Here is a 27,873-nt window from a genome sequence, read left to right as displayed (position 1 = left end):
ACTTGCACTGAAGGCATTCTTTCCCTCTCTCCGGGGGAGAGTAGTGCAGGTGTTCATGGAAAACACCACCGCCATGTGGTAGTGCAACAAACAGGACGGGGTGGGGTCATGGACCCTATCTCAGGAGGGTCTGCGCCTCTGGACATGGCTGGAGCATCCGGGCATTTCCTTGGTGGTTCAACACCTGGCAGGTTCACTGAACACCAGGGTGGACGAACTCAGCCGCAGGTGCATGATGGCTCACGAATGGCGTCTTTACTCTGACGTGGCGCAAGGTCTCTTTCAACAGTGGGGAGAGCCTTGGTTAGATGTATTTGCCACCGAAGAGAACGCGCAATGTCAGCAGTTCTGCGTGTTGGAATTTCCAAGGCGGCACTCGCTCTGCAACGCTTTTCATCGCGAGTGGCGTTGCGGTCAGTTGTACGCCTTTCCGCCTATACCACTTCTGCCCAGAGTGCTGAAGATCTGTCGCGACCGGGCCCAAATCATTCTTGTGGCTCTAGACTGGGCTCGAAGAGTATGGTATCCTGAGCTACTCAGTATAACCATTGATCCCCCGATCCAACTGCCTCTTTGGGAAGAATGTCTGCAGCAGCAGGGGATGGTCCTCCACCTGAACCTGTCCAGTCTCCACCTCCTTGCGTGGAGATTGAGCGGCGGCAGTTGATTCCTTTTGACTTGCCTCCTGAAGTTTGTAATGTCAATCTGGCAGCCAGGCGGCCCTCCACTAAGTTGGTATACGTCTGCAGGTGGCATGGTGCACAGCAAAGGCTCTGGATTTCCTTTCTGCCCCTCTTTCAGAAGTGCTTTTGTTCCTTCTTTCTTTGGCCCAGCAGGGCTCCTCTCTGGGCCACTATCAAGGGCTACCTTTCTGCAAGTTCAGCCTTTCTCAGGGTCTCTGATAAACCCTCTCTTTTCAAGTCCCCTGTTGTAAATAGATTCCTTAAAGGCATTACTCACCTTTTACCTCCTATTCCTTTTGTGATGCCACAGCGGGACTTGAATCTGGTTCTTACATACTTGATGTGCGCTCCCTTTGAGCTTCTTCACAATTGTCCTCTACATCTCTTAACTCTAAAGACTACTTTCCTGGTTGCCATCACCTCCGCTAGGCAAGTGAGTAAGCTCCAGGCACTTTCTTGTAAACCTTCTTTTCTGTCTGTCCATCTGGACAAGGTTATGCTCAGAACTCGTCCATCCTTTCTGCCAAAAGTTGTCACTGCTTTTCACATCGGACAGACCATCACTTTGCCCACCTTCTTTCTGCCTCCGCATCCTTCTAGAGAGGAAGAGAGGCTCCACCATCTGGACCCAAAACATGCGCTCTCCTTTTACTTGAATCGCACACAACAGTTCCAGGTGGATGCCCAGCTCTTTGTTGGCTACGTTGGCGCCAAGAAAGGTCGGGCGTACACAAGTGGACTATCTCTAGGTGGGTCGTCTTGTGTATTAAAGCCTGTTACTCTTTGGCTAAAAAGGAGCCTCTGTTGGGGCTTTGTGCCCATTCCAAAAGGGCGATGGCTGCCACTACGGCGTTGGGACGTGGTGTCCAGTTACAAGACAGCTGGCAGGCAGCTACGTGGGCCTCGCTGCACACTTTCACTAAACATTCATGTCTGGACAGCCAAGTCGGGAGAGACTGCTTCTTTGGCCGTTCTGTTGGCCGAGGCTTCCTGGTGTGATCTTGGTTCGCAGACCCACCACCGGGGTTGGTATTGCTGGGGTATCTATTCTAAGGTAAGAAATCTATCACTGTATTTCTTTCAGATGAACAAGTTACTTACCTTCGGTAACGATATATCTATAAGAAACATTAGTTAGTGTTAGATTCCTTACCGCCCCGCCCATCCTCTCCGTTCTGCGAACTGATTTCTGGGGTAAAGATCATCCCTTTCAGGGCCCTAGTTTCAATGCACCAGTGGTCAGTATCTTGCATGGCTCTGCGTTCCTGGCGCGGAAAGTCGTGTACAGAACTGACATCGGTGCGCGAGGGCGGCATCTAAGTAGCGTCCATCGGCGACCACGATGCTAACGATGGACGCGGAGCCGCACAACGCCACCTTCCGAAGCGCAGGGGTACTGCTGATAAACTTTCCGGATCCAGTCTGACGCCTGGGGGTAATTCTAAGGTAAGGAATCTATCACTACTAATGTTTCTTACAGATATATAGTTACCAAAGGTAAGTAACTTGTTTGTTATTATCATTTTATGTTTCCGCTGCACTGCTGTTAAAGCAATGGGGCGACGCTCCTCAGCCTTAGCAGAGAGCCATCACTGGCCAAATCATGCTGTTACAGTCGGGAAGGTTTTCTGGGAGAATAGTGAGAATCAGCATTATGAAAAGAATGGTAGGAGGCAGAGTAAAAAGATAAAAGTTTATTAGGCAGAATAGATAGAATATGTATGCTGGAAAGAGAAGAAGGAAGTGGACACCGAATATTGATGAAATTATGTACTTTTCTTATTTTTCAGATGTGATTGCCCTAATGCTTTGTCAGTGTTTCACCTCTCATTTTTTTTCTTGAGTGCCCAATTGCCTTTTTGCTTACAGGACTGACCCATATTGAAGCAACCGTCAATGCTCTTGTTGATATCATCCATGGCTACTGTACTTGTGAGCTGGACTGCATCAACATGGCCTCCAAGATCTATACACAGATGTTACTCTGCCCTGTAAGTGTTATTTTAATCTGCACACAGGGTTGGCTTTACCGTTGTGAAGAGTGAATACTAGCAGGTTATGAATTTGGATGTGATAGCCTTTTTGGATGTTCCCTTTGACATCTGAACATATAAGAATTAATCTGTTTTGTAATGTGGGCTGGGGTTGGTGGGTCTGCACACAGAGGTTATACTGCGGGGCAGGGAGGCTTCTGGTAGTGCTTTGTTCAAGGTGGGCTTGGGTGATGAATATCTATATAATACACTTCCTTTGATTTTCGATCTGGCTCACCTGAGCTACAGCAAAAAATAGTTTAGTAGGAGGGAAGCTTGATGATGATGTTGTTGTGTATTTTGCAACTATCAATTGATTACTAAAAGTGTATCTGTCAAGAAGAGGTCATGAAAGTTAACATAAATATGAGATTTTATCATAGTAAGAGTGACTCTGTTTTTCTTACAGGATCCAGCTGTGAGCTTCTCCTGTAAGCAGGCTCTGATACGAGTACTGCGACCTAGGAATACAAGGCGTCATGTAACATTGCCCTCTTCTCCTCGCAGCAACACTCCTGTAGGTATGTAATGCCTTGCTTTTCAGGGTCCTGATACTAATTAATGCTCCTTGAGCAGCATTACACCTACAGGGAAAATACATTTTGTACTACAATCAGACATCTAATAGGGAATTATAGATGGGCAGGAAGCGGGACCAGTGTGGAAGTTAAAAGTTAAACTAACCAGCAGGAAAGGCTGTAACACAAGGTAGTATACAAAGAAAGTATGACGCTCCAAAGTGTGATTATTTCATGGTTTGTATGTGGAATACTGATCAGTTATGCTGTGTAGGGGATAGTCCTAGATCTAGGGGCATCTCTTAATAAGATACAGGGCCCCTCAACCAGTGAGGTGGCATGTTTTTACAGTCGCTCCTGCTGATCGGGTGGGGGGTGCAATACCGAAATGGGTATCTTTTCAGAGCTCTTTATAGAGCTCTTTTATCCTAAGTTTCCAAAGCCAGAAGGCTTGTTTAACTTCCCTCTTCTAAGGTGTTCTCTATCCAAAAGGATGTTGTATTTTTAGTTTGTATTGCACTGTTTATATGGCACTTTCTTACCCCTCTGTGGGGTGCTGAGGCACTTGCCTACATGGGTAGCTCGCTAAACCTGTTAGAGTGTGTGGTTGAATGGATTAAGTTTTTATTTTGATCCTATGTGGGAAAGGGCGTTCATGTTGTGCGTGATGACCCCTGAGGTGTGGTTATCTTAAGGGACACCGCACATGACAGTGTGTTGAATGATGATGTTTGAGAGAGATATGTGCAGTTTTATGGTTTTCATTAAGCTGGGAGTTTTGAACAGCTCTACAGGTGCCTTTATGGTATTTCTATGATTATAATTTGCTTAGCTAGTTACTGCACTGGGTTGTCCATTTTGATATTAAAATCAGAAGACGGTATGTGGAGAAGTTATTGTCCCCTAACCGTAATGTGAGAGGTCGACATGTTTTTACCGTGTTGGCCCAGGTGGGTCCGGGGCATCCATCAGGACCTAATTTTAATATCATATAGTTACCTATCATATTAAAAAACACAACTAAGATAACTATAATGATTTTTAATCACACTCACTCTTTCACGGGCCCCCACTTAGTTTAGAAGTCCATCCCTGTCATCAGGTGTATGCCCGCCCTCTATCAAACCAAGGTTTTAGAGGGCGAGGACTGGTCAATGATGAAGTATGACACCAGGTGGTGTTTGAGACCAGTCCGTTACATTTTGTGAGATGTCTCAACTCACAATATAACCAGTGGTGTAACGATAATTGAGGGGGCCCCCCTGCAAGGTACGTGGAGGGGCCCCTTCCAAACTCTATCAGGAGCTCCCCGGCCGAAGTGCAGTGCAGAGGGGGACCCCTGGAGCTTGGGGGCCCCCCGCACTGCGGGGGATGCGGGGGGCTGTGATACGCCCCTGAATATAACCCAAACCTCACAGTGGTCACTACGCTAGGAGCAGCTTTTTGTGGTGAACATTTATTGGTGGAGGCTGCTAGCTCCTAGAACCCCGCGCCTCTTGTTCCCTTCTCCTCACATTGTGGAGCTCACGTGTCCTATCACTGTTATTTACATCCCATATCTGAGTGTTATGGTGAGATGTAAAGAAGCGGTCATAGTGTATAGGTATTTGGGAGCTGCAGTGGTGAACTATATTAAATTCCTCTTGAATTGTCAGCATTGTCTGACCATTCTCTTCCTTTACTCCAGGCCTATTCTTTTGGTGATGTCTGTGTTTTTGGCTGTACAGTACTGGTGACAGACAACCATCGTAGCAGTTATTACCTATGTGACTGTAAGAGGTATAAGTTAACATTTTTTGCTGACTGGTGCATATATGCTCTTAGTAATATTGTGGGACATAACTGTTATATTTGCAAGTACATAATGCCTTGGCGAATCATAGCTTAGCCCTTCCTACCTTACCTATATATTGAAACCAGTTTGCTGGTTAGGTTGTTTTCAACCTGTCGTAAGTTGAGAATTGTGCTTGAGGGTGCAGCTGTTTTTCGGGCTCTGTTGCTGGGATGTGGGATGGTGCAGTTATCTAGGAAATAGCCTTGTTTTTCACTGTCTTCGGAAGTGTGTGCGCTCTTGAATACTTCTAATGCTGGCTGGTAGTAAGTTCCAGAGTTTGGCTAATTGTACTGAGAAAGCTGTGTCTCCTATGGATGTGTTATGGTAAGGTGTTATGATAACTTGTGCAAGCTTGGAGCACAGTGTTTTGTTTTGCTTGTATTACTTGAATGTAACTTGTAGGTATAGCAGTTCTTGTGAGTTTCTGTGGATAATGCAGAGTGCCTCGAACATTGCCCTTCTGCATCCAGTGGAGCAATTGCAGGGCTTGAGTCATGTGTTCTCTTTGGTGTAGGCAGAGACGAAGCCTTGAGGCAGCATTTTGGATCAGTTGCATTTTGCCTATGATAAAAGCGGATGCACTAAGGTATAAGCTGTTGACATAGTCAAGCTTAGAGATTACATTGCTTGCAGCTTGTTTGCATGCAAGGTATGGGAAGAAGCAACATGTTTTCATTGTGTAGAAAGCACTCTTTGTGAAGTTAGCACGTGGTATCATGGATAGAACTGAATCCATTGTTACCCCAAGGTTTCTAACTTATCTTGATGCTATTGGAGGGGCTTCAAGTTCCTTAGGCCATTTGGTTGTAGGCTGGTTCTCTCACTATTGTTCGCAGGCCATAATTTCTGTGTTTGCAGCATTGAGCTTTAGATGATAGTGGTCTTTGGGGCGTAATCTGCATAGTTGTAAGATGTGAGGTTGAATGATTTAATCGTGTTTGGTAAGGGGGTTGGGTAGATGTTGAATAATAGAGGGGATTTGATGGGACCCTGAGGAACGTCACTATGTTGAGTGTGAAGGGGTGATGTGAAAGATGGTAGGTAGACTACTCTTTGAGATAAGAAGCAATCCATTATTGAGCATCTTCACAGACTCCGAGATGAGGGAACCTCATGTGCCACATTGGCCATTGCATAATGGCCGCAGTCTCAATTGGCTTCAGCTTCATCATAGGTAAAAGGGTGAAAAACTCCATGCAAGGCAGTGGGGCGGAGGCTCCTCTGCCGGAGGAGTCTTTGAGGTAAAACTACAAAGCAGATACCTGTGAGGCATCTCAGTTGTACGAGCAGCAGGCTCAGAGGACTGATCAGTGCACTCCCGCATTGGTGAGAGATCAAGGGTCTGACTAATGGCCCCATATATCATTCTGACTCAGGGTGGTTCATACAATGGAGAGAGAGCTTAAGGGTCTGGTCAGTGGGATCATACATCAGAGCACTGGGGGGGGGGCTCGTTCATCGGACAGAGCTTATTGGTCCCACCAGTGGGCTCATACAGTGGAAAGTATGCAGAGGTCTGAGTGTGGGCCCTTGCATTGGAGAGTGCCCAGGGATCTGACCAGTGGTTCCATACATTAAAGAGCACTCTGGGCTCTGACCAGTAGTTTCATACATAGGAGAGTGCTCGGGGCTCGGACCAGTGGACTTATACACCGGAACGAGCTCAACTCTCTGGCTTATACATTAGCGAGAGATTATGGGTCTCACCAGTGGGCTCATAAGTCAGAAAGAGCTCAGGGTTTTACCAGTGGGCCCATTCATCAGAGCGTGTTCAGGGGGCTGAACAGTGGTTCTATATATCAAAGAGAGATCAGGAGTCTGGCCAGTGCTTCTTTACCTGAGTACGCAAATGGTGTAAGGTGTAAAGGTCACTTTATTGAAACTGCTGGTTTTGAACTTTCCGCTGGAGACTGAGGTGCTGGTAACTGGTGCCATACAGACAAGGCCAATTAGGAAATCTTCATTGTCTGAAAATGCCAGGACAGTTCACAGGAGACTTGTATCTTCTCAGGCTGTTCTCGACAGCCCATGCTGATTCACACAAGCAAAGAGTATGAAGTGCTTGCTGGATTAAACCACATACCAGATTTAGCTGAAAGATTTCCTCTTTCAGAAAACCCAGGCTTCTGGTAGAGGGAAAACAAAAATGTATATTGAGGGAGGAGAGAAGGGCATAGATCCCTCACCAGTACATCCCCTCAAGAGTAGGTGAAGGAGGAAAACAGGAGCTGAATAAAATAGCAGAGTACAACTGGGGAAAATGATACCAGTAAGCAGTTTCAAAGAAGTTAAGGCAATTGTTGTGCTTCCATACAATTATAACTTAATGGTGCAAAAATATATAGGTGTCTCAGTGCATGGTGGTACGCTGCCACAAGACCAATCGGCCAAGGTCAAATATCCAAAGAGCATACATCCTTCTGCATTTCAATGTGTGGAGTTACAGCAAGCCTACTCATGAATGAATTAAATATTTTAAAGCGCTCTAATGCCCATAGGTGTCCTGGCGCCTGAACTACCTAATGAACTATAATCCCTAACTAAAAATATCAATTTGAGAGCAACCACGTTTTCAGTGCTTTCCTGAAATGCATATGATTAGCCTGACATTTCATATACAGAGGAAGACTATTCCACAATTTCCCAGTGGTGAAAGTAAAACTTCTGCCTCCCCATGACTCACTTTGGGTTGCAACAAATTTCTTTCAGAGGAGGAGCATTGTGTTCGAGGCATATGAGCTGCAGATTATACACTGTGCATAGATCGCCATCTGTTGTTGGGCCCGGATGTTTGCAGTTTGTTTTTCCTCTTGGAAAGTCTTTGGAAGTCACGAGTTTGGTGACTCCTCCCTTGGTTCGTATTGTGCATGGGCTTCGGCTCCATCCTCAGATTGTTTTTTTTCCGCCATCGGGCTCGGATGTAATTCTTCGCGCTCCGGTTCCGAACTTTTCCAGTTCAACGATCGACGCAAAAATCCTCGCTCATCGAGATCCTTCAGATAATAAATCATCTTAATCACCTTCTTTTCGGCACTTCTTTGATTCCGGTCGTCGACGGCGGCCTCCGGGGCTATTCCGGCTCCGGTCTCGGCTGATGGAAAGAACTCCCTTCAAGAAGTGCCCTCAATGTGGGTCCAAGTTTCCCCACACGGATCTTCATGAGGTATGCAACCTCTGCCTCTCCCCTGAACACGAGGCCCGAAACTGTCCCGCCTGCAAGTCTTTTCGCTCTAAAAAGACTTCGAGATCGACGGGCTAGACGCAACATGGCGCACTCCTCAACCTCCGCTCCAGTCGACATCTTCGGGGACGACGTTGAAGCTCCGGGACAGCAGAACATCGAAGAAGAGGACGACTACCTCATCAGTGCTTCCGAGGCCGACGACTCAGATGTGGAGGACATAACCCCGGCGCAGAGGGTCGCGAGTACAATACCCCCTCCCACACCCACACCCAAAAAGGCTTCGGTCACACCTTCGCGCCTAGGCAAGACCAAGGATACTGCTTCTCACACCCCACCTTCGGGCCCGGTAAAGAAGCCTATTAAGTCTCCCGGCAGCTCGGGCTCGAGCCAGCCGACCAGCGGAACCGAAAAACACCCTTCGGCACCGAAGAAAAGATCGGCCTCCACATCCACACCGAACCCAGCACCAAAGCCTTCGGTGTCGAAACCTGCCCTTCCGGTGCCGACCAAATCTCACAAGGCCCTCGGCACCGACACTCCCGTGCCGAAGCCTTCTTCGGCACCGACCAAAAAATCGGAGGTCCCAAAGAAGCACGGCTTAGACAAACCTAAAAAGCCGTTGGCCCCGAAAACTTTGGCGCCGACCGAACAACCAGTGTCGCAAGAACTTTTTACACCGGATCCTCTGCAAAAGACACTCACCAAGGATCCAAAAACTGGACATTTGATATGGTCTTAAAAAAAAGAGACACTTGGACAAACCAGCTCCACCTCCAAAGAGGAAAGACACTGCTACCTCCCCTTTCAGATAGCTTTCCCCACCTCCTCCACCCTCCCCACCTCCTCCACCCTCCCCACCTCCACCCTCTCCACGCATGCCTCATCGTTCCCCAACCGTGTCTCCTGTCCCAGATGATTTAGGAGACCCTTATTATGATCCAGCAGATGTACCACAAGACCCCACCCCTACTTGATCTCCAGACCCATGGGACGACTAGAACAATCCGGACATCCCAGATGTCCCACAGGATGACCTTTACCCATCTAGGCCATCCCCACCTGAAGATTCGTTAGGCTTTCACCACCTACTACAAAGGGCGGCACACTACCACGGGGTGGAGTTGCATACTGACCCAGTGGAGGAAGATTTTCTCCTAGACACCTTCGATAATGCACATAGGTCTACTGCCATTCTACCTATGTTAAAGGGAGTAATCAAACATGCACCGGAGGTTTTCAAAGACCCAGTCAGGGCCAGGGTCCTAAACCCCCGTATAGAGAAAAAATACAAAGCCGCCCCCACAGACCCTTCATACATTAAAGGACCTGCACCATTGGATTCCCTAGTGGTATCTACAGCTAGGAAGCGCTCAAATTCTCAGGCGTCAGGCGAAGCACCACCACATGACAGAGTCCAAGCTCCTAGACGCTTCAGGGAAGCGCACTGCGTCACAAGCCGCCAATATATGGCGTATCGCCAACACGCAAGCGCTATTGGCCAGATACGACAGGGCGCATTATGATGAGTTAGAGACCATCATGCACCATCTCCCTGAAAAATACAGCAATAGGGCTAATGAATTGATCCAAGAGGGAAAAACAATAACTAATACCTCTATACGCTGTGCCCTAGATGCAGCAGATACAGCCTCCAGGGCCATAAACACCAGTGTCTTTCTCCGTCGCCATGCCTGGCTCAGAGTTTCAGGTTTTAAACCTGAGGTACAAGCCTCTATATTGAACCACCCATTCGACCAAGATCATCTATTTGGCCCAAAAGTTGATGAAGCCCTCGAAAAGATGAAAAAAGATACTGACACTGTGAAATCCATGGGAGCCCTACAGTCACACTCCTAGGCGCTCTTTTCGCCGCTCTTCCTTTCGGGGCACGGGCAGGGGCTACTCCTCGGATAGTGCATCCACGTCATACAAATTCCCTCCTCAATCTACCTTCACAAAGGGTTATCAAAGAGGCGGATACAGAGGCAATAATAATAAGGGCAGAGGCAAGACAAATACCGCCCGCTCTGCCACACAGCCTACCCAATGACTTTCCCACGCTCCCTCCTGACTATTCCACTCCGGTCGGGGATAGAATACAACATTTCCTTCACGTCTGGGAGACAATCACCTCAGACAGATGGGTGACCCAAATTATTCATTCAGGGTATTGCCTAGAATTAACATCTACCCCCCAAACATTCCACCCAGGCAACGCCCTATGTCTCAAGAACATGCTACGTTATTAAAACAGGAGGTAATCTCCCTCCTGCAAAAACAAGCCATAGAACTAGTCCCCATAAATCAACAAAATGTAGGGTTCTACTCCCTGTACTTTCTGATTCCAAAGAGAAACGAGATTCTACGACCTATCCTAGATCTCAGACCTCTAAATACTTACATACATTCAGACCATTTTCACATGGTAATCCTTCAACAGGTTCTTCCACTCCTCTCCCAGAACGACTTTCTCACCACTCTGGACTTGAAAGATGCATACTTTCACATCCCAGTACACCAGGCTCACAGAAAGTACCTCAGATTTGTGGTGGATGGGCAACACTACCAGTTCAAGGTGCTGTTCGGAGTAACAACAGCACCAAGAGTATTCACCAAGTGACTAGCAGTAGAGGCTGCACACCTCAGGAGACAGCACATTCACGTCTTCCCATACTTGGAAGATTGGCTAATAAAAGCCACGTCCTACGAACAATGTGTGCAACACACCGCCGCTACAATCCAACTGCTTCACCAGCTAGGTTTCACAGTGAACCATCAAAAGTCCCACCTGGCACAATCACACACAAAACAATACCTCGGTGCTACCATAGACACCTCAAAAGCCATAGCCTATCCCAATCCTGCCAGGATTGCAAACATACAGGCTCTGCGTCAGAAATTCACATTTCAACACTCTCTCCCAGCAAGAGTGTTTATGCAACTGATAGGGATGATGGCCTCTTGCATTTTCATAGTGCCCCATGCAAGACTCCAGATGCGTCCACTCCAAGAGTGCTTAGCGCGCCAGTGGAACCAGTCCCAGGGGCAACTGACAGATCTGGTGTTGGTAGACGGTCGCACCCATCGCTCTCTGCAGTGGTGGAACACCACAAACCTTTCCAGAGGTCGACCGTTCCTGGACCCGGTTCCACAAATAATCCTGACAAGACGCATCGCTCTCCGGCTGGGGAGCTCATCTGTTACATCTCACAGTACAGGGCACATGGACGTCGCAACAGAAGTTACTCCACATCAATCATTTGGAGTTACTGGCAATCTTCCTAGCCCTAAAATCCTTCCAGACGCAGATTTCAGGCAAGGCAGTCCTCATTCGCACAGACAACATGACTGCCATGTACTACATTCAAAAACAGGGGGGCACACACTCTCCACAGCTCTCTCAATTAGCACAGAGCATATGGAGAACTTCACCCACAGGTTCTTCACCCGTTCTTTCAGAAGTGGGGGCATCCACACATAGACCTGTTCGCCACCCACGAAAACAAAAAATGCCCAAGCTTCGCCGCCAGATATCCACACCCATTGTCCAAAGGCAATGCGATATGGATGAACTGGTCAAACAAATTTGCATACGCTTTTCCACCCCTCCCAATAATTCAATTAGTGGTGCAAAAGCTACAACAGCATTCCCTAACACTGATCCTAGTAGCTCCAACATGGGCCAGACAACCGTGGTACACCACACTGCTAGAACTCTCTGTAGTACCACACCAAAAGCTACACCTCTCACCATGCCTCCTAACCCAGAACCATGGAGAGATCAGGCACCCAGACCCAGCTCAGCTCAACCTTGCGATCTGGCTCCTGAGGTCCTAGAATTCGGATACCTTAACCTTCCCCCTGATTGCATGAATATTATCAGGGAAGCTAGACACTCTACTACTAGGGCATGCTATGCTGCAAAGTGGAAAAGATTTGTTGTTTACTACCACAACAACACAATCAATCCTCTAAATGCGTCCATACAGCACATCATATGTTATTTGCTGCATCTACAAAGGTGTAACCTAGCATATACATCCATTCGGTTACACCTCGCAGCAATTTCTGCCTACTTACAGAACAGGCAGCACCTATCACTTTTCAGGGTGCCTGCCATCAAAGCTTTTATGGAAGGCCTCAAAAGAGTAATTCCACCCAGAGTACCACCCTCACCTGTCTGGAACTTGAATATAGTTCTCACAAGGCTAATGGGACCCCCTTTCGAACCATTACATAAATGTGAGCTGCAATTCCTCACATGGAAAACAGCATTCCTAGTTGCCATCACTTCCCTTAGAAGGGTTAGTGAAATACAAGCACTCACCATACAGGAACCTTTCCTTCAAATGCATCAGAACAAGGTTGTACTCCGCACCAACCCAAAATTTCTACCCAAAGTCATTTCTCCCTTCCATCTAAACCAGTCTGTAGAATTACCAGTCTTTTTCTCACAACCTCAAACAGTTGCGGAAAGGGCTTTACACACACTGGATGTTAAGAGGGCCTTACTTTACTACATCCAAAGAACACAACCTTTCAGAAAAACCAAACAACTATTTGTCTCTTTCTCTCCACCACATAAAGGCAACCCTATTTCTAAATCAGGGATAGCTAGGTGGATTGTAAAATGCATACAGATTTGCTACCACAAAGCAAAACGAACGCTATCTGTTCCCCCTAAAGCCCACTCTACAAGGAAGATAGGGGCTTCTATGGCTTTTCTAGGTAACATACCACTAGATGACATCTGCAAAGCAGCGACATGGTCAACATCGCACACTTTCACAAAACATTACTGTGTAGATGTGCAAACCAAGCAACAAGCTAGTGTGGGCCAGGCTGTACTAAAAACACTGTTCCAAACAACTGCAACGGATGCCGGTTGTCACCGCTAGGGTTGGGTACTGCTATATAGTCTATGCACAGTGTATAATCTGCAGCTCATATGCCTCGAACGGAATATGCTACTTACCAGTATGCATCTGTTCTTGGCATGTAGAGCTGCAGATCTATACACGCCCACCCGCCTCCCCGGCTACCTGTATCCGTTCCAGTCTATCTTATTTAGATACAACACACATGGGTTTCTTTACTGTTATTACTACGCTCCATCTTTCCCTGCTGGCGAAAAACAATCTGAGGATGGAGCCGAAGCCCATGCTCAATATGAACCAAGGGAGGAGTCACCAACCTCGTGACTTCCAAAGACTTTCCAAGAGGAAAAATAAACTGCAAACATCCGGGCCCAACACCAGATGGCGATCTATGCACAGTGTATAGATCTGCAGCTCTACATGCCAAGAACAGATGCATACTGGTAAGTAGCATATTCCTTTCTATTGGGAACATACCACTGAAATCTAAGTTTCAAATATTATTCAGAACCACAAACGATTTTCTTTTTTTAATATTTAATTTGTTTACCGAAAGCCAGTGTGATTTAGGTATGTCTGGGATACAGACTAGAAAATAGGAATGCTGAGAAGGAGCTGAGCAGCTGCATTTTGAAGAGTTTGAAGTTTATTCATAGGTTACTGTTGCAAATTGATATAGAGAGCATTACAATAGTCAATTCTTGATAGTACAAAAAACATCTGTTTTCTGCACCTCAAGATGAATACAAGTAAAGATTTTTATTCAATATTCGTAAAATATAAATACACAAAGTGACCTGATTGACTTGATCCGAGAAAGCCTGTTTAATATCAGAAAGCAGCACTCCTAAGCTTTTTTGCCTCCCTGAAAAGGGACGTTAGAGTGCCTAAATCATGAATCCACCAAGAAGTGGACCAGAAGGAAATATCACTGCCAAACAGAAGAGCTTCAGTTTTTCCAGCGTTAAGTTTAAGGCAATTATTTTTCATTCTTTTTTCTATTTGCATCATACAATCATGAAACCTATTTTCGACCTCCTGAATGTCACTTGAAATAGTCACAACAATTTGTGTATCAACAGCATGTAATACTATTGAAAACCCCAAAAAACTAATCTGTCTGGCTAGAAGAGTAACGTACATATTAAATAATATGGGACTAACAGATGACCCCTGCGGAACTCCACAAGGAAGAGAAAAAGACTTTGAGAAGAAGGTATTATAAGTAACAGACTGTTCTCTCTCAGAGAGAAACAAGATAAATAGAGCCAATGCAGAGTCCCTGATGCCTATGCTCTCAAGGCAGACCATCGAAACTGTGTGGTAGACAGTGTTGAATGCTGCAGACAGATCCAACAAGATGAGTGCCTTCTTACCCCTCCGCCTTCTATAGATCTGCTTTTTTTCTATTGCAACAACTAGAGCAGACTCCGTACTATGTCCACCTCTAAAGCCAAAACTGAGGAGAGTCAAGCAGTTGGTTCTTGCCTAATAAAGCAGAAAGTAAATTATTCATAGGTTTATCCAAGATTTGTGCTGGAAGCGGCTGTCGGGAAATCGGATGGTAACTGCTAACTTCATGTGAATTGAGCAATGGCTTTTTTTATTAATTGCAACACAGAGGCCTTTTTCTAAGGTCTAGGAAAATATCCAGAACTAAACATACTATTTAGTAGCTCAGTTAGATGCAAAGCTACAATCTCTAGTGCTAATTGTAAAATTCTAGAGGGACATGGACCCTATTAAGCACCTGATTTGTTGGAGTCCATTGAAATCTTCTCTACTGTAAGAAGAGTAAGTTTATTTAATGTCACACTGCCCGTAGTAGAAATTTCAAGGTTAGAAGATGACAATTTATCAACCCAAATATTAATGAAAACTCATTATATCCCTCTTTACATTTTAATTTTAATAAATGTGCAAGGCTATTAGACAAGGTTTTTCAGGCCTGTAGCATGTTAACTGTTAGAAAAAGTTCTTTGACTGAAAGTTTAGCCAATTTGATTTTTTCCGCAAAGTAGGTAGAGTTTCAGCCATAATCATGGCTTTATATTTCCTAATATATTGCTTATATTTACTTCTCTCACATGGATCATAGTTTTTTCCCTATATTTGCTCCTGCCAACGGTAGAGTTGTTTCTGAGATCTTAATTTATCCGAATACCGTGGAGCTGAGGGTTTACTTATGCAACTCTTTCGGATTTTCCTAGGGGCCAACTGATCTACAGCTTTGCCAATCCATTTTGCATAATTAAAGGACGCCTGGTCCAGATCACAGGCTAATTGCGGCTGATCAAATATCCCAATACAACATACACCTTGAGGGGATGTAGTGCATGGTGATGCTCAGTTCTTAAATTTGCTTCCACATGGGCCACATCAGTGTTCTGGTATAACCTTGGAACATCCAAGGGAATTAAGACCAAAAAATCTAATACATAAAACAAATACATTGAAAGTGTGCATTTGAGAGAAACCAGTTGTTCCAGAGCAGGCATAGGTTGGAAGGAGAGAAGGTGGAGAGATCTGCTGGGATGGACTTTAATATCACCCACCCTATATCTGCTTATCATTGTGAGTTGTCAGGAAGCTGTTTTTTTATTATATAGCTTGTGGGAACCTGAAGTACTAGACTAAATTAATGTCAGTGGCATGTGACAGATCTCTTCAGTTATTCCATGCCTGTTAAGTGGTGATGGGTTGTTTATTGCTGTGGATTGGAACAGTACTTTATGATGAACATGACCAGTAGCAATTTTGTCTTATGTGGGTGTAAAAGTGTAAAGCAGTAAAAAGGAATTAATAAGTATGAACTACAATAGAGTGCCAGACTGTTGAGTGTTATGGTAACATTGTGGGTCATGAAGGTTGCATATTATATTATATCGTAATTGCATTTATAAAGTGCCTACCACCCCTGATGAGGCATTGAAGCACATTACGCTGGGTGGCACACTGCTTTGAAATCTAAGATTAATGGTTAATCCACTGATTATTGGAATCAGTCTTGTGCTTTCAAGAAAACCATTCTACCCGTTTGCTCCAGTTTCTTTGTGGTGGTTCAAATTAATAGGAATAGGGTATGGCCATTAGTTGGTGAAAAGTATGAGAGTTCATGCAGATTGTTGGTTGGATTAACAGATGAGAAAGGAGATTTTGTATTGTTAGGTTGCATGTTTTACTGTCAAAGAAGGAGAGTTAGATTTTTTTTAATTGTCCCGCCTAGTGCTAAGAGGACAGGTACGCTGATTGATAAAAGGCCAGTAAATGCATGTGTGTGATTCCAAAGCTCAAATCGGCAACTGAAAGGAAACATTGTAACAATAGGTTTGTGACATATGTAGCTATAGATACACATGCTGTGCATACTCCTGCTTTCTAGTGTTGCGCTCAGACCTGTGCAACTTTCTTCAAGAAAGTCTTTACTGAGTCGGGAGGTATGTGACTCCACCTATTACTGGTAATGCTCATGGACATCAGCTCCATTTCAAGATTGTTTCTTTCCGCAGTCTGGATTTGTAGTGCATCATGCAAATTCTTGGTATACGTCCTCCCAGTTCTTCCAGCCCGATCTGCAGAAATAACCCTCTACTGCTTTGACAACTGATACACCCGTTAACTTCGACAACTGGGTTCCCTCCATCGTCCCCCTTGGGGAGGTTGCCCCTTCCCGGGGCATTCGCTTCTGCTTCTTCCAACCAGAAAGCAGACTCATAGTGCCACTCGAGATAACCCTGGAAAGATTACCATATGATCTGTACCTCATGTTTTTCACTGGAGTACGACAAGGCATCCTGCGCCGTCTGCCTCACCTTCCAACCCAAAAAGACACTCCAGTACCGTAAAGATTGGCACCTAGCTCGGAGTATCATGGTGCACTGTTAAAATGACTACACCCCTGATCTCTTCAGGGAACCAAGAAATCAAGGTGGAGCCACATATGGATACTTCAGGCCACCAGGCCCTTTGCTTCAGCTCTCAACCAGGCTCTCACTCCGAACTCTGAGGAAAGCATCTTGCCCAACAGAAGAAGTAGAGTAGGAGTTCGACACCCCTCCTTCCACCCCTGCTGTGACAAGCCAAGCACCTCCCTATAGAGGGTTGGGCATTGATCCCCAAAGTCCACGCACAGACTTCCGGTCCACCACTGCCTGAAGGCCATGGCTGGTACGAAATAAATGCCTAAGAGCTGAGTTCAAGCCAACCACCGGCACCGATACAGCTGCTTCAGAACCCTGCCATCAGTGCTAGCTCCCTCAAAACAGAAACAGAATCCTCCCCCAGCTCCCAAGATTCCTTCGACTCCAAACAGCCATTCAGCGCACAAGTGCAAAAACCCGTATTACCGTTGAAGCGTTTGGTGCCCAAAGACCCTTTAGTGGTAGGGTCGGAAGACCAAGAACAGCTCATCCTGCTTCGGCTCCAGGAGTTCACGATGCCAGACAACTGCACCTCACCATCTGCCCTCAATCAGGAAAGATTATAACCATACCACTTCCAAAGGAACAAGACTTTCGTTCCTGTAAACGAAAGGTGACTTTCGAGGAACTTGCTCAAGAACACCATCTTCCATCTAATTTAAGGGAGCATCGTGACAGGTGCATTAGTCCAATGCCACCTCGGCATCCTACGTCACATCCTTCTCCTCCTTTAGCTCCTCCACCACTTCTTCCACCACCACTCCTTCCTCAAAATTCACTCGCCAGAGGGATCCCTGCACTTCTCTTGAGGGAGCTGGGAGGGAGCTTCTCGTACCCAGTTGATCCATATGAGGCATGTTTGACCAGGGGACGGGAGATGACCAATGGAATATTTAAACCATTGACCCACCTGTAGACAAGGACCCAGAGCTCTGTCCCGCAAAACCATCTCCTCCTGATACCACCTCATATCACGAGATCATAAGTGGGACTGCAACCTTTTTCGAGATAAAGCTGCATAAGGATCAGGAGGACTTCCTCTTGGATGTACTTCCCTCTACCCCAAGGTCAGTCAAGTATCTCCCAATGCTTAAAGGCATGCTAACAATTGTTCCTGAAACCTTTAAGGAGTCTGTAAAGCTAGGCTAGTAACCCCAAGGGTCAATAGGAAAAACAAGGCATCACCCTCCAACCCACTTTCGGTAAGGGGCCAACTTACACTGGATTCCCTGGTGGTATATAAAAAGACGGACAGAAATAAAGCACTCCTCTATTCAAGTAATCATCCGCGCAGCTTAAGAGACAACTTGCCTTACGGCCAATTCTTGCGAATTCGCCGTAATTGCACATTCAAAGATGAATATCTGTGCCATGCTGAAAAATTGAAAAACAACTTACAATCCAGGGGGTACCCCAAGAAACTATTGAAGAAAGCGATGAAACGGGCATGGTGGACCCCACGCGAAGTACTTCTGGAGAGAAAAGAGAAACCCCAAACCTCGAGGATTGTGTGTGTTTCTACTTTTAGCCCTACATCGAATTGGCTGAAAAAGACCATCTCTCAAAATTGGCATCTGATTAAAAACCTGGATGCCTCTTTTGAAGAACCACCGCTCTTTGCTTTTAGAAAAGATAAAAGCATAGCTAATCAGCTAGTAAGAGCTGCACTCCCTAAAACAAAAAGCCCTGATATTAGGAGCCTTCTCAATCTGTCTCCTATACAAGGACACCGAAAATGTGGCACTTGTGTGTGTTGCGAATCTACAATGGAAGGCAACCATTTCTCTCACAAGGAAATTCACTGGAAACATAACCTTTTCTCCAATTGTAAAACAAAATACGTTGTATATGGGATTTTATGCCCATGCAACAAGCTTTACATCGGGAAAACAAATCAGGAGGTCAGGCTAAGAATTCAACAGCACAAATCAAGGATACGCAGGAATGTGCCTAATGCCCCGCTGGTCCATCACTGGCATCTTAACAATCACACAGAAAAGGATATGAGATGGACTGTGATTTCCAAAATCACACAAGACAACAGAGGAGGAGACCTGGACGCCAAATTGGTCAAAAGAGAGGCGATGCTTATTATCAAATTTAATACATCAGTTGACGGTCTAAACGAGTTATCTGAGATTTATAACTTGTAAAAACTTGTTGTACTCTCTCAAATTAATTCAGCACGGGCATCTTACTTAGATAACCTACATTTACTACCACATTCCAACTCTGTAATTTCTATTGGTCCAGACAACCTGTAGATACGCAATCCTGCTCACACATAGGATACGTCAAGCAGCTATTTACCATCATGAATGACGCCCAGTTGCATTGTGTCTCCAGCGAGAACACATTATAGGTGTCTCCACACACACACTGTTCAATAAAGGTTTTTCTGTCAATAACAAAAATAATTCTAGTTCAATTCCGCATGAACCCGGCTTTTTCTTTTAAAGTATGGTTCTTTCACGGACATATGATAGAACTAGAAGGGCCCTCGTACATCAAATATCTTGCACAGCTGGCTGTGGAGCTACGACTTTCCTCTTCAAAACACCTAAAAATCGGACTCTAACTACATCTCCCAGAATGCCTGAGAAGCACCGCCCCACGCAGGCAAGCCGATACGTACTTAACAAGTACCCACCCCCTTCCTGCAGAATCAGTCGTTCGTTTGGTGAGCACAGCGCGATGGTGACGGCAGCGTTTGAAATTACTGGACAAGAGGTAATCAGGAGCTTGACTTTTTAACGCTACGATGAGATACTATGTAAAAGACCCGTGGCCTGAAAATCCTGCTTTGCTTTTTACCCCTAGACCCTAGCTGGCGACTAAAAATCTTTCAACTGATAGCGGATAAACATCCACTTTACAGCCATCGCTCCCATTCAAACTTAGTCTCCGGTGCGGCGAGCACGGCGCGCAATGGCGGCATTTGACTAACGGAATAAAGGTAAACAGAATACTAAAAACGTGATGTGGTTATAAATGACGTTCGACCTAAACAGGATATGAAGAGCGGTATAATAACGATTTTTTTAAAAAACGGCTTATCGACCAGTATTCTCCATTCGCTTCTTTAAAACGTGATGTTGATATTGGTTACCTACCAGCATTCTCAAAACTTGTTTCATTACTTGCCTCCAGGCCTCAGCTGGTGATTTCCAACACGCCTTTTTGCACGATAATACAATCATGCCCATGAGTTACCATACCTGAACAAGTAAGATTCTTCATCTATACCTTGACAATTTTGGGGCCACTAGTTGCCCGCTCCTATGCCTAAAGACCTCCTCTGCTCTTGTCCTTGATTATCTGCTGATAAATTTCACCCTACTATTCACAGATTGTGGATGTCGGACTGTTATGTCGTTTCATTTCTAAACCCTGAGTAACACACCTTGAAGCTTTAGATAAGTCTATTGGCTACTTGTGGTTGGCTATTAATTGTTTTGAGAAGTAAGGGAACACTGGTCTAACTAAGTGTTGTGTTCGTTTTTGTTCCTAGAAAATATTGGTCCTGAAGAGAGTCCCCGGTGAAGGGATTCGAAACGCGTAGACCCCCTTTCTTGACTTGTCTTCGCCCTTGGCTAATCATCTGTCGGAACAATTAAAATATATGTTTAGTTATACTGTAAATGGTAGTTGTTGATGGCCTTATACATTTTGTACATACAACTGTATATTGTGAGCTTTATAATGTTTATTGAATATTTTTTGTACATATCTGTGGTGTTTTGAGTGTTGTTGTTCGTCGAGTGATTGTGGTACGCTAGAGGTGATGTCATTTATATGTGTTAATGTAATGTAATGTATATATTTGTAAAAATCTGTGGCTTTTGAATTTTTGATTATTGAATTGCTTTAATCACTTCTCTACTTTACCGTGCAAAATAATAAGAAAATTTGCAAAAAATATATTTTTGATTAAAATCAACCTAATTAATGGTAGCAATGGACGTGTTTAATTCAGTTCTTGCTTAAAGTTTTTCGTGTAGTTTCAATGCAGCATTGGCACTCCTTTTGTTCTTTCCTGGTGGTATATACAGCATGAAAGCGCCCTAATATACAGAGTACTGGTGATGCGCCTGCACCACATAAAGAAAGTATAAAGATTGATGCGACTCACAAATGCTTCGCTGCTCAATCTGCAAACCAATGGAGAATTGCAAACTTCTGCATGTGAAGTTACAAGGACAGTAACTCTAGAGGAAAAGGTAGAGGTCAGCCACCACCACTAAGCAGTGACTCCCTCCACTCCGATCTCACTACACTTATTGGGGGAAGACTGCAGGGGTTTCTCGCCCGTTGGCCTGGGATGACCTCATACCAGTGGGTTCTTTCCATCCTCAACCCCAACAAACATCTCTCTACCGGGCACACCCTCTCCCGGGGACAGCAACAAAGGAAATAGAGGCACTCATTTTCAAAGGGACCATAGAACAGTTTCACTTCACCACCGTGAAAACTGACTGTACTCCTTTTACTTTCTCATACTCAAAAGGTATGGGTCCCTCAGACCCATACTCGACCTCAGACCCCTCAATGAATACATCCTGCCAGAGCACTTCCACATGGTGACATTCCAAGATGTCACCCCTCTACTGCAGCTTGGCGAATTCATGTCCACCCTCTTACCTGAAGGATGCCTACTACCACATGCTGATCAATTCTGCACACCTTTGCTTTGTGGTAAGAAGTCAGCATTGCCAGTTCAAAGGTCTGCCATTCGGTGTAGCAACCAACCCCAGAGTGTTCACAAAGTGTCTTACTGTGGTCACCACTCACCTCCGGAGAAATGGCATCCTCAGCTTCCCATACTTGGATGACTAGCTGATCAAGAGCGCAACCCAACAGCAGTGTCTGACACATATCCAATTTACCATCATCCTGTTATCCGATCTGTATTTTAAAATCAACATAGACAGTGCATTACTTGGTCAGGGATCTTTGCCTTCACTTTTCCGCCTCTTCCGTTTATGGTTTGGAGGCTTTGGCAAACATCCCTGCTCTCCTCCTAGTGTCATGCATGAACCTGGGCCAGACAGACCTGGTTTACCCCTCTCCTAAACCTTTCCTGGTGTCTCGCAAGAAACTGCCCAACCTTCCAGAGCTTCTCATGCAGAGCCAGTGCACGCTCGGGTACTCAAATCCCTAGCCGCTAATTCTTGCAATTTGGCTCCTGAAGTCTTCGAATTTGGCTTCCTCAACTTACCCTCTGAGTGTATATTCATCTTCAAGGGAACACACAGGCCTACAACAAGAGCCTGCTGTGTAGCTAAATTGAAATGGTTTGTGCACTACTGCAATCCCAGGCACATAAACCTTTTCAAGGCAGCAGTCAAAGATATTGCCCGTTATCTGCTTCACCGGCAAAAGTCAGACCTTGCTTATTGTTCCATTAAACTTCACTTGGCCGTCGTTGCTACCTACCTTCAGAACAGGGAACACACTTTCAGAGTCCCAGTCATTAAGGTCTTCATGGAGGGACTCAAAAGAGTAATTCTACTCAGGGTGCCACCTGCCCCTGTGTGAAATCTCAACCTGGTTCTCACCAGACTTATAGGCCCTCCTTTCAAACCACTTTGCTCTTGTCCTTTGCAATACCTTTTCTGGAAGGTACCCTTTCTATAAACCATTCTTCTCCCTCAGGTGCATGAGTGAACGTCAGGCTCTAACCCTACAAGAACCCATATTCCAGGTTTATGCAGCTAGGCTTTGTCCTTTGGACATACCCCAAATCTCTCTTCAAGTTAGTCTCTTCTTCCCACTTCAATCAAACTATCGAATTCCAAGTGTTTTTCACATATCCAGAATCCATGGCAGAGAGCGCTCTTCCCACACTTGATGACATTGATTTACTAGCGGACAGACTTACCAGCATTGGCCAAACTTGCTTCTCAGGTTGACCTCTGGATCTGAAAGAGAGACGTTAGTGATAGATTCCTTACCTTAGAATAATCCCCAGGTGTCAGACTGGATCCGGAAAGTTTTCTGCTTAGCAGTACCCCAGCGCCAGTAGTTGTCGTTGTGCGGCTCCGCATCAGTCAGCGGCATCGTACGTGCCGGAATAACGTCACGGAGACTACTTAGGCGCCACCCATGCGCGCTGACGTCAGTTCTTTCTTTTTCCGCGCCGAAAGCGCTGATCCGGATTGAGCACGTACCTCGGTCATTTTTTGACCACTTTTTTTAGACTTTTTGTCTCCTTCTCTTGTCTCCTGGTGCACGTAGGGATGCCCGGCTTTAAGTCTTGTGGGTCGTGCCACCGTAATATGTCGATGGCGGACCCCCATGATGTCTGCCTCTACTGCATGGAGAACGACCACGACTCCCGGAATTGTCGGGACTGCCGTGCCATGGCCCCGAAGGCATTATAGGAGCGGCGCCGGAAGTTGCTGGAGGTCCAGCACTCCTCTCACCGCAGCTCTGGGTCTAGGGGCCGTTCGCTGGACCACTCTAGGGACCAGAGCCTTTGCTCCTCGGACTCTAAGTCTTCACCTTCAGATTCCAGGAAGCGACGCCTTAAGAAGTCTAAGAAGCGTGTTCGCTCTTCGACGTCCCCCCGTCGCTCCCCGGACGCGGACGAGGGGGACAGGGGTTCTGCCCCTGCGGCTCCTCTGGAGCCTGGGAGTCCCGCGGCCTACCTGCTATACCCGGGTCCGTCAGTGACTCCCGAACAGCGGCAAGAGTTTCTTGCTGCCTTGGCCTGCCTGTATAGGCCTCGGGCTACCGCCGGCGTGCCTGCGGGCACAGAGGCCCCGTGTCCAGATCCTGTTGACCCGGCGGCACCGCCTCCGGCGCCAGCCCCGAAGCCATTGGATCCAGCGCCCGCGGCTCCGGCGCCACAAGGTGCAATGCGGCTGGCTCCGGCCCCGGCGCTGCCCTTGGGTCTGGCCCCAGCACCGCCCCTGGCTCCGGCGCCGCACTGGGTGCCGTTTATCCCGCCCCTGCCCTGGTTTTCGGACCATTTCGTTCCGACCTGGGATCCTCATTGTGATCTGGTTCCGGGTCGGCCCCGGCCGGCACCGCTCCCGGCGCCGTTGGCCCCCTCTCCGGCTCCGGTACTACTGCCGCGGCCAGCTCCTTCTACCCCGGAGCCGGATGAGGACTGGGACGGCTCCGAGGACCCCCTTACGCGCAGTGGGACTCCGAGCAGGATTGGGTGGATGACCTTCAAAATGCGGGGGAACTTAATGTGTCTTCTGACCCAGGGTTTTCCTCACCTCCGCCTACTATGGAGGAGGGCGCTTCCTACACTATGGTGCTGCGTCGAGCTGCGGAGACTCTCGACCTCCCTACGGTGGCCCTTAAGACCAACCTCCTTACGGAGGTGCTCCAGACGACGTCTATGTAGTCGGAGCCGCTGCTCCTTTTCAATGAGGCCCTTACCGAAGTCCTCTTGGGTACTTGGTTGTGGCCGGCCTCGGGGGCGCCGGTGGATAAGAACGTCGCTAGGCGTCATCGCCCTGTGCCTGGTGATCCTGCTTTCTTGACCACTCACCCCACGCCTGAGAGCCTGGTCATTCAGGCCTCGACATCGCAGAGTACCTTTCCCTTGGCTCCGCCGGATAAGGACTCTAAGAGGCTGGACCAATATGACAAGAGGTTGTTCTCCTCAGCCAGGTTAGGGTTGAGGTCTGTTAATACCGCCTGCTTATTGGTCCGTTACTCCCACGCAGTGTGGGATTCGGTGGCAGAGGTTCTGCCTCAGTGCTCTGAGGAGGTCCAGGCTGTCCTTTCCCAAGCGATTGCTGAGGGCAATGATGTGGTGAAGTTTGCCATCAGGTGTGGTTTGGACACCGCTGATTCTTTGGGCAGGGTGATTTTCACGACGGTGGCGTTGCGGCGCCACGCCTGGTTGCGTTCCACTGGGTTCTCACCCGATGTCCAGAGGTCGCTCATGGACATGCCCTTCGATGGCTCCCGCCTCTTTGGTGATGAGTCTGACAATTGCCTGGAGCACCTTAAAGACACTCGTGCCACGGCCAAGTCTTCGAGTCTTTCCTAGAAAAACCCTGTCACGACGGGGTTTCGTTCCTTTCGTGGCCAGGGCAGGGGTACCCAGGCGCGCTCTTCCAGCAAGCCTGTGCAGAACCAGCCTCAGCGAGGACGTGGATTCTACAGGGGTGGGTCTGGTAACCTGCGTGTGGGTCAGTGCACTTCCACCCCGCTGCTTTCGCCTCGAAACCATCCTAATCTGAGCTTCTGGGGGTAACCCACGCCAGTGGGTGGCAGGTTTCACCTCCACCTCCACCACTGGCGCGAGATCACATCGAACAAGTGGTTGCTGCAGATAATCTGCCAAGGTTACTCGCTCCCCTTTCTGTCCTCCCCACCAACCATGCCGCATCGGTACCATCGCATGTCGGGGTATCATTTGGCCCTTCTCTGTCAGGAAGTCTAGCTCCTCCTGTCCAAGGGGGCCATCGAGTGCGTTCCTGGGCCAGAAGTAGGATGTGGTTATTATTCCCACTCCTTTCTGGTCCCCAAGAAGGACAAGGGGGCCTTGCGCCCCATCTTGGACCTCCGGGACGTCAATCACTTCCTCCGTAAGGAGAAGTTCAAGAAGCTCACTGGCTCAGGTCCTGACTGCCCTGGAGACTGGATGATAGCATTGGACTTGCAGGAAGCTTATTTTCACATCCCTGTCCTGCCGGCCCACCGGTGTTACCTGCGGTTCATAGTGGGCCCGGAGCATTTTCAGTTTGCCGTGCTCCCCTTCGGCCTTGCCAGTGCCCCTCGGGTGTTCACGAAAGTCAGTCTTCCGCTACCTAGACGACTGGCTGTTGAGGGCGGGCTCGCCCCAGGCTGTCGTCTCCCACCTCCAGACTACGGTCGAACTCCTGCATTTGCTGGGGTTCTCCATCAATGTGCCAAAGTCGCACCTGAGCCCCTCTCAGAAGCTCCCTTTCATCGGGGCGGTTCTGGATTCGACGTTGTTTCGGGTTTATCCTCCCGAGCAGCGAGTCCGGGATATTCAGGCTAGGATTCCGATCTTTAAGCTTCTATCCCGGGTTTCGGTCAGGATGACCCTCCGAATGCTGGGCCTGCTGGCCTCCTGCATCCTGCTGGTGACACATGCCAGATGGCATATGCGGGCTCTGCAGTGGGACCTGAAGTTCCAGTGGGTTCAGCATCAGGGCGACCAGTCCGGTCACATCCAAATCTCGGAGGGTGCTGCACGACAGTTGCAGTGGTGGCTCATGGACCGCGATTGGGTCAGTGGCAGATCCCTCTCCCTTCCCCAACCGGAGCACACAATGGTGACGGATGCGTCCCTCCTGGGATGGAGTGGGCACCTGGGAGAGGCGGAGATCAGAGGTCTCTGGTCGAGTCCCGGCTCCATATCAACCTCCTGGAGCTGCAGGCGATCCGGCTTGCACCGAAGGCATTCCTTCCCTCTGTCCGGGGAAGTGTAGTGCAGGTGTTCACGGACAACACCACTGCCATGTGGTATTGCAACAAACAGGGCGGGGTGGGGTCGTGGACCCTATGTCAGGAGGCTCTGCGCCTCTGGACATGGCTGGAACATCACGGCATTACCTTGGGGATTCAACACCTGGCAGGTTCTCTGAACGCCAGGGTGGACGAACTCAGCCGCCGGTGCATGATGGATCACGAATGGCGTCTGCACTCAGACATGGCGCAAGGTCTCTTTCAACAGTGGAGAGATCCTTGGTTAGATCTATTAGCCACCGGAGAGAACTCGCAATGTCATCAGTTCTGCACGTTGGAATTTCCAAGGTGGCACTCACTCGGAGACGCTTTTCATCGCGAGTGGAGTTGGGGACTGTTGTACGCCTTTCCGCCTATACCACTTCTGCCCAGAGTGCTAAAGATCAGGCGCGACCGGGCCCAAGTCATTCTTGTGGCTCCGGACTGGACTCGAAGAGTATGGTATCCCGAGCTACTCCGTATGAGCATCGATCCCCTGATCCGTCTGCCTCTTCAGGAGGATCTACTGTGGCAGCAGCAGGGGACGGTCCTCCACCCGAGCCTGTCCAGCCTCCACCTCCATGCATGGAGATTGAGCGGCGACAGTTGACACCTTTCGATCTTCCTTCCGAAGTCTGTGATGTCATTCTGGCAGCCAGGCGTCCCTCCACTAAAATGGTATACGCCTGCCGATGGAACAGATTTGTTGGATGGTGCACAGTGAAAGCTGTAGACCCCCTTTCGGCTCCTCTTTCTGAGGTTCTTCGGTTTCTTCTGTCTTTTGCCCAGCAGGGCTCTGCTCTGGGCACTATCAAAGGTTATCTTTCTGCCGTTTCCGCCATCCTGATCAGCCTTCTCTTTTGAAGTCCCCGGTTGTTAACCGTTTCCTCAAAGGCATTACACACACGTTTCCCCCATGCCTTTTATAATACCTCAGTGGGACTTGAATCTTGTCTTGATTTTTCTGATGTGTGCTCTCTTTGAGCCTCTTCATAACTGTCCTTTGCTTCTTCTTACTCTCCAGACTGCTTTCCTGGTTGCTATCACCTCTGCCAGAAGAGTGAGTGAGCTCCAGGCTCTTTCTTCCAAACCTCCTTTCCTTTCTGTTCATCCAGACAAGGTGGTTTTAAGGACACGTTCTTCTTTCTTGTCAAAGGTTGTTACGCCCTTTCACATCAGGCAGGCCATCACTTTGCCCACCTTCTTTCCGCTTCTGCATCCTTCCAGGGAAGAGGAGAGGCTCCACCGTCTGGACCCAAAACGTGCGCTTGCTTTCCATCTGCAGCGTACACGACAGTTCCACGTCGATAATTAACTCTTTTGTTGGTTACGTGGGTGCCAAGAAAGGTCGGGCTGTGCACAAACAAACCATTTCCCGGTGGG

General features: G+C 47.5%; 1 protein-coding gene across 14 annotated transcripts in view; it reads left to right on the top strand.

Moving 5' to 3' along the window:
* The window catches only part of UBR4 (ubiquitin protein ligase E3 component n-recognin 4), a 1,980,383-nt gene that overhangs the window by 1,251,561 nt on the left and 700,949 nt on the right, over positions 1 to 27,873 (top strand). For all 14 annotated transcript variants that reach the window (XM_085609056.1, XM_085609055.1, XM_085609054.1 and 11 more), the window contains 2 exons: positions 2,553 to 2,674; positions 3,126 to 3,237. In XM_085609056.1, coding sequence (XP_085465182.1) covers positions 2,553 to 2,674; positions 3,126 to 3,237 — 234 coding nt within the window. The remainder of the gene's footprint in view (positions 1 to 2,552; positions 2,675 to 3,125; positions 3,238 to 27,873) is intronic.

This window comes from Triturus cristatus, chromosome 1_2 (genome assembly GCF_964204655.1).
Source record: "Triturus cristatus chromosome 1_2, aTriCri1.1, whole genome shotgun sequence".
Classification (NCBI taxonomy): Eukaryota; Metazoa; Chordata; class Amphibia; order Caudata; family Salamandridae; genus Triturus; species Triturus cristatus.
This window is presented reverse-complemented; position numbering and strand designations above follow the sequence as displayed.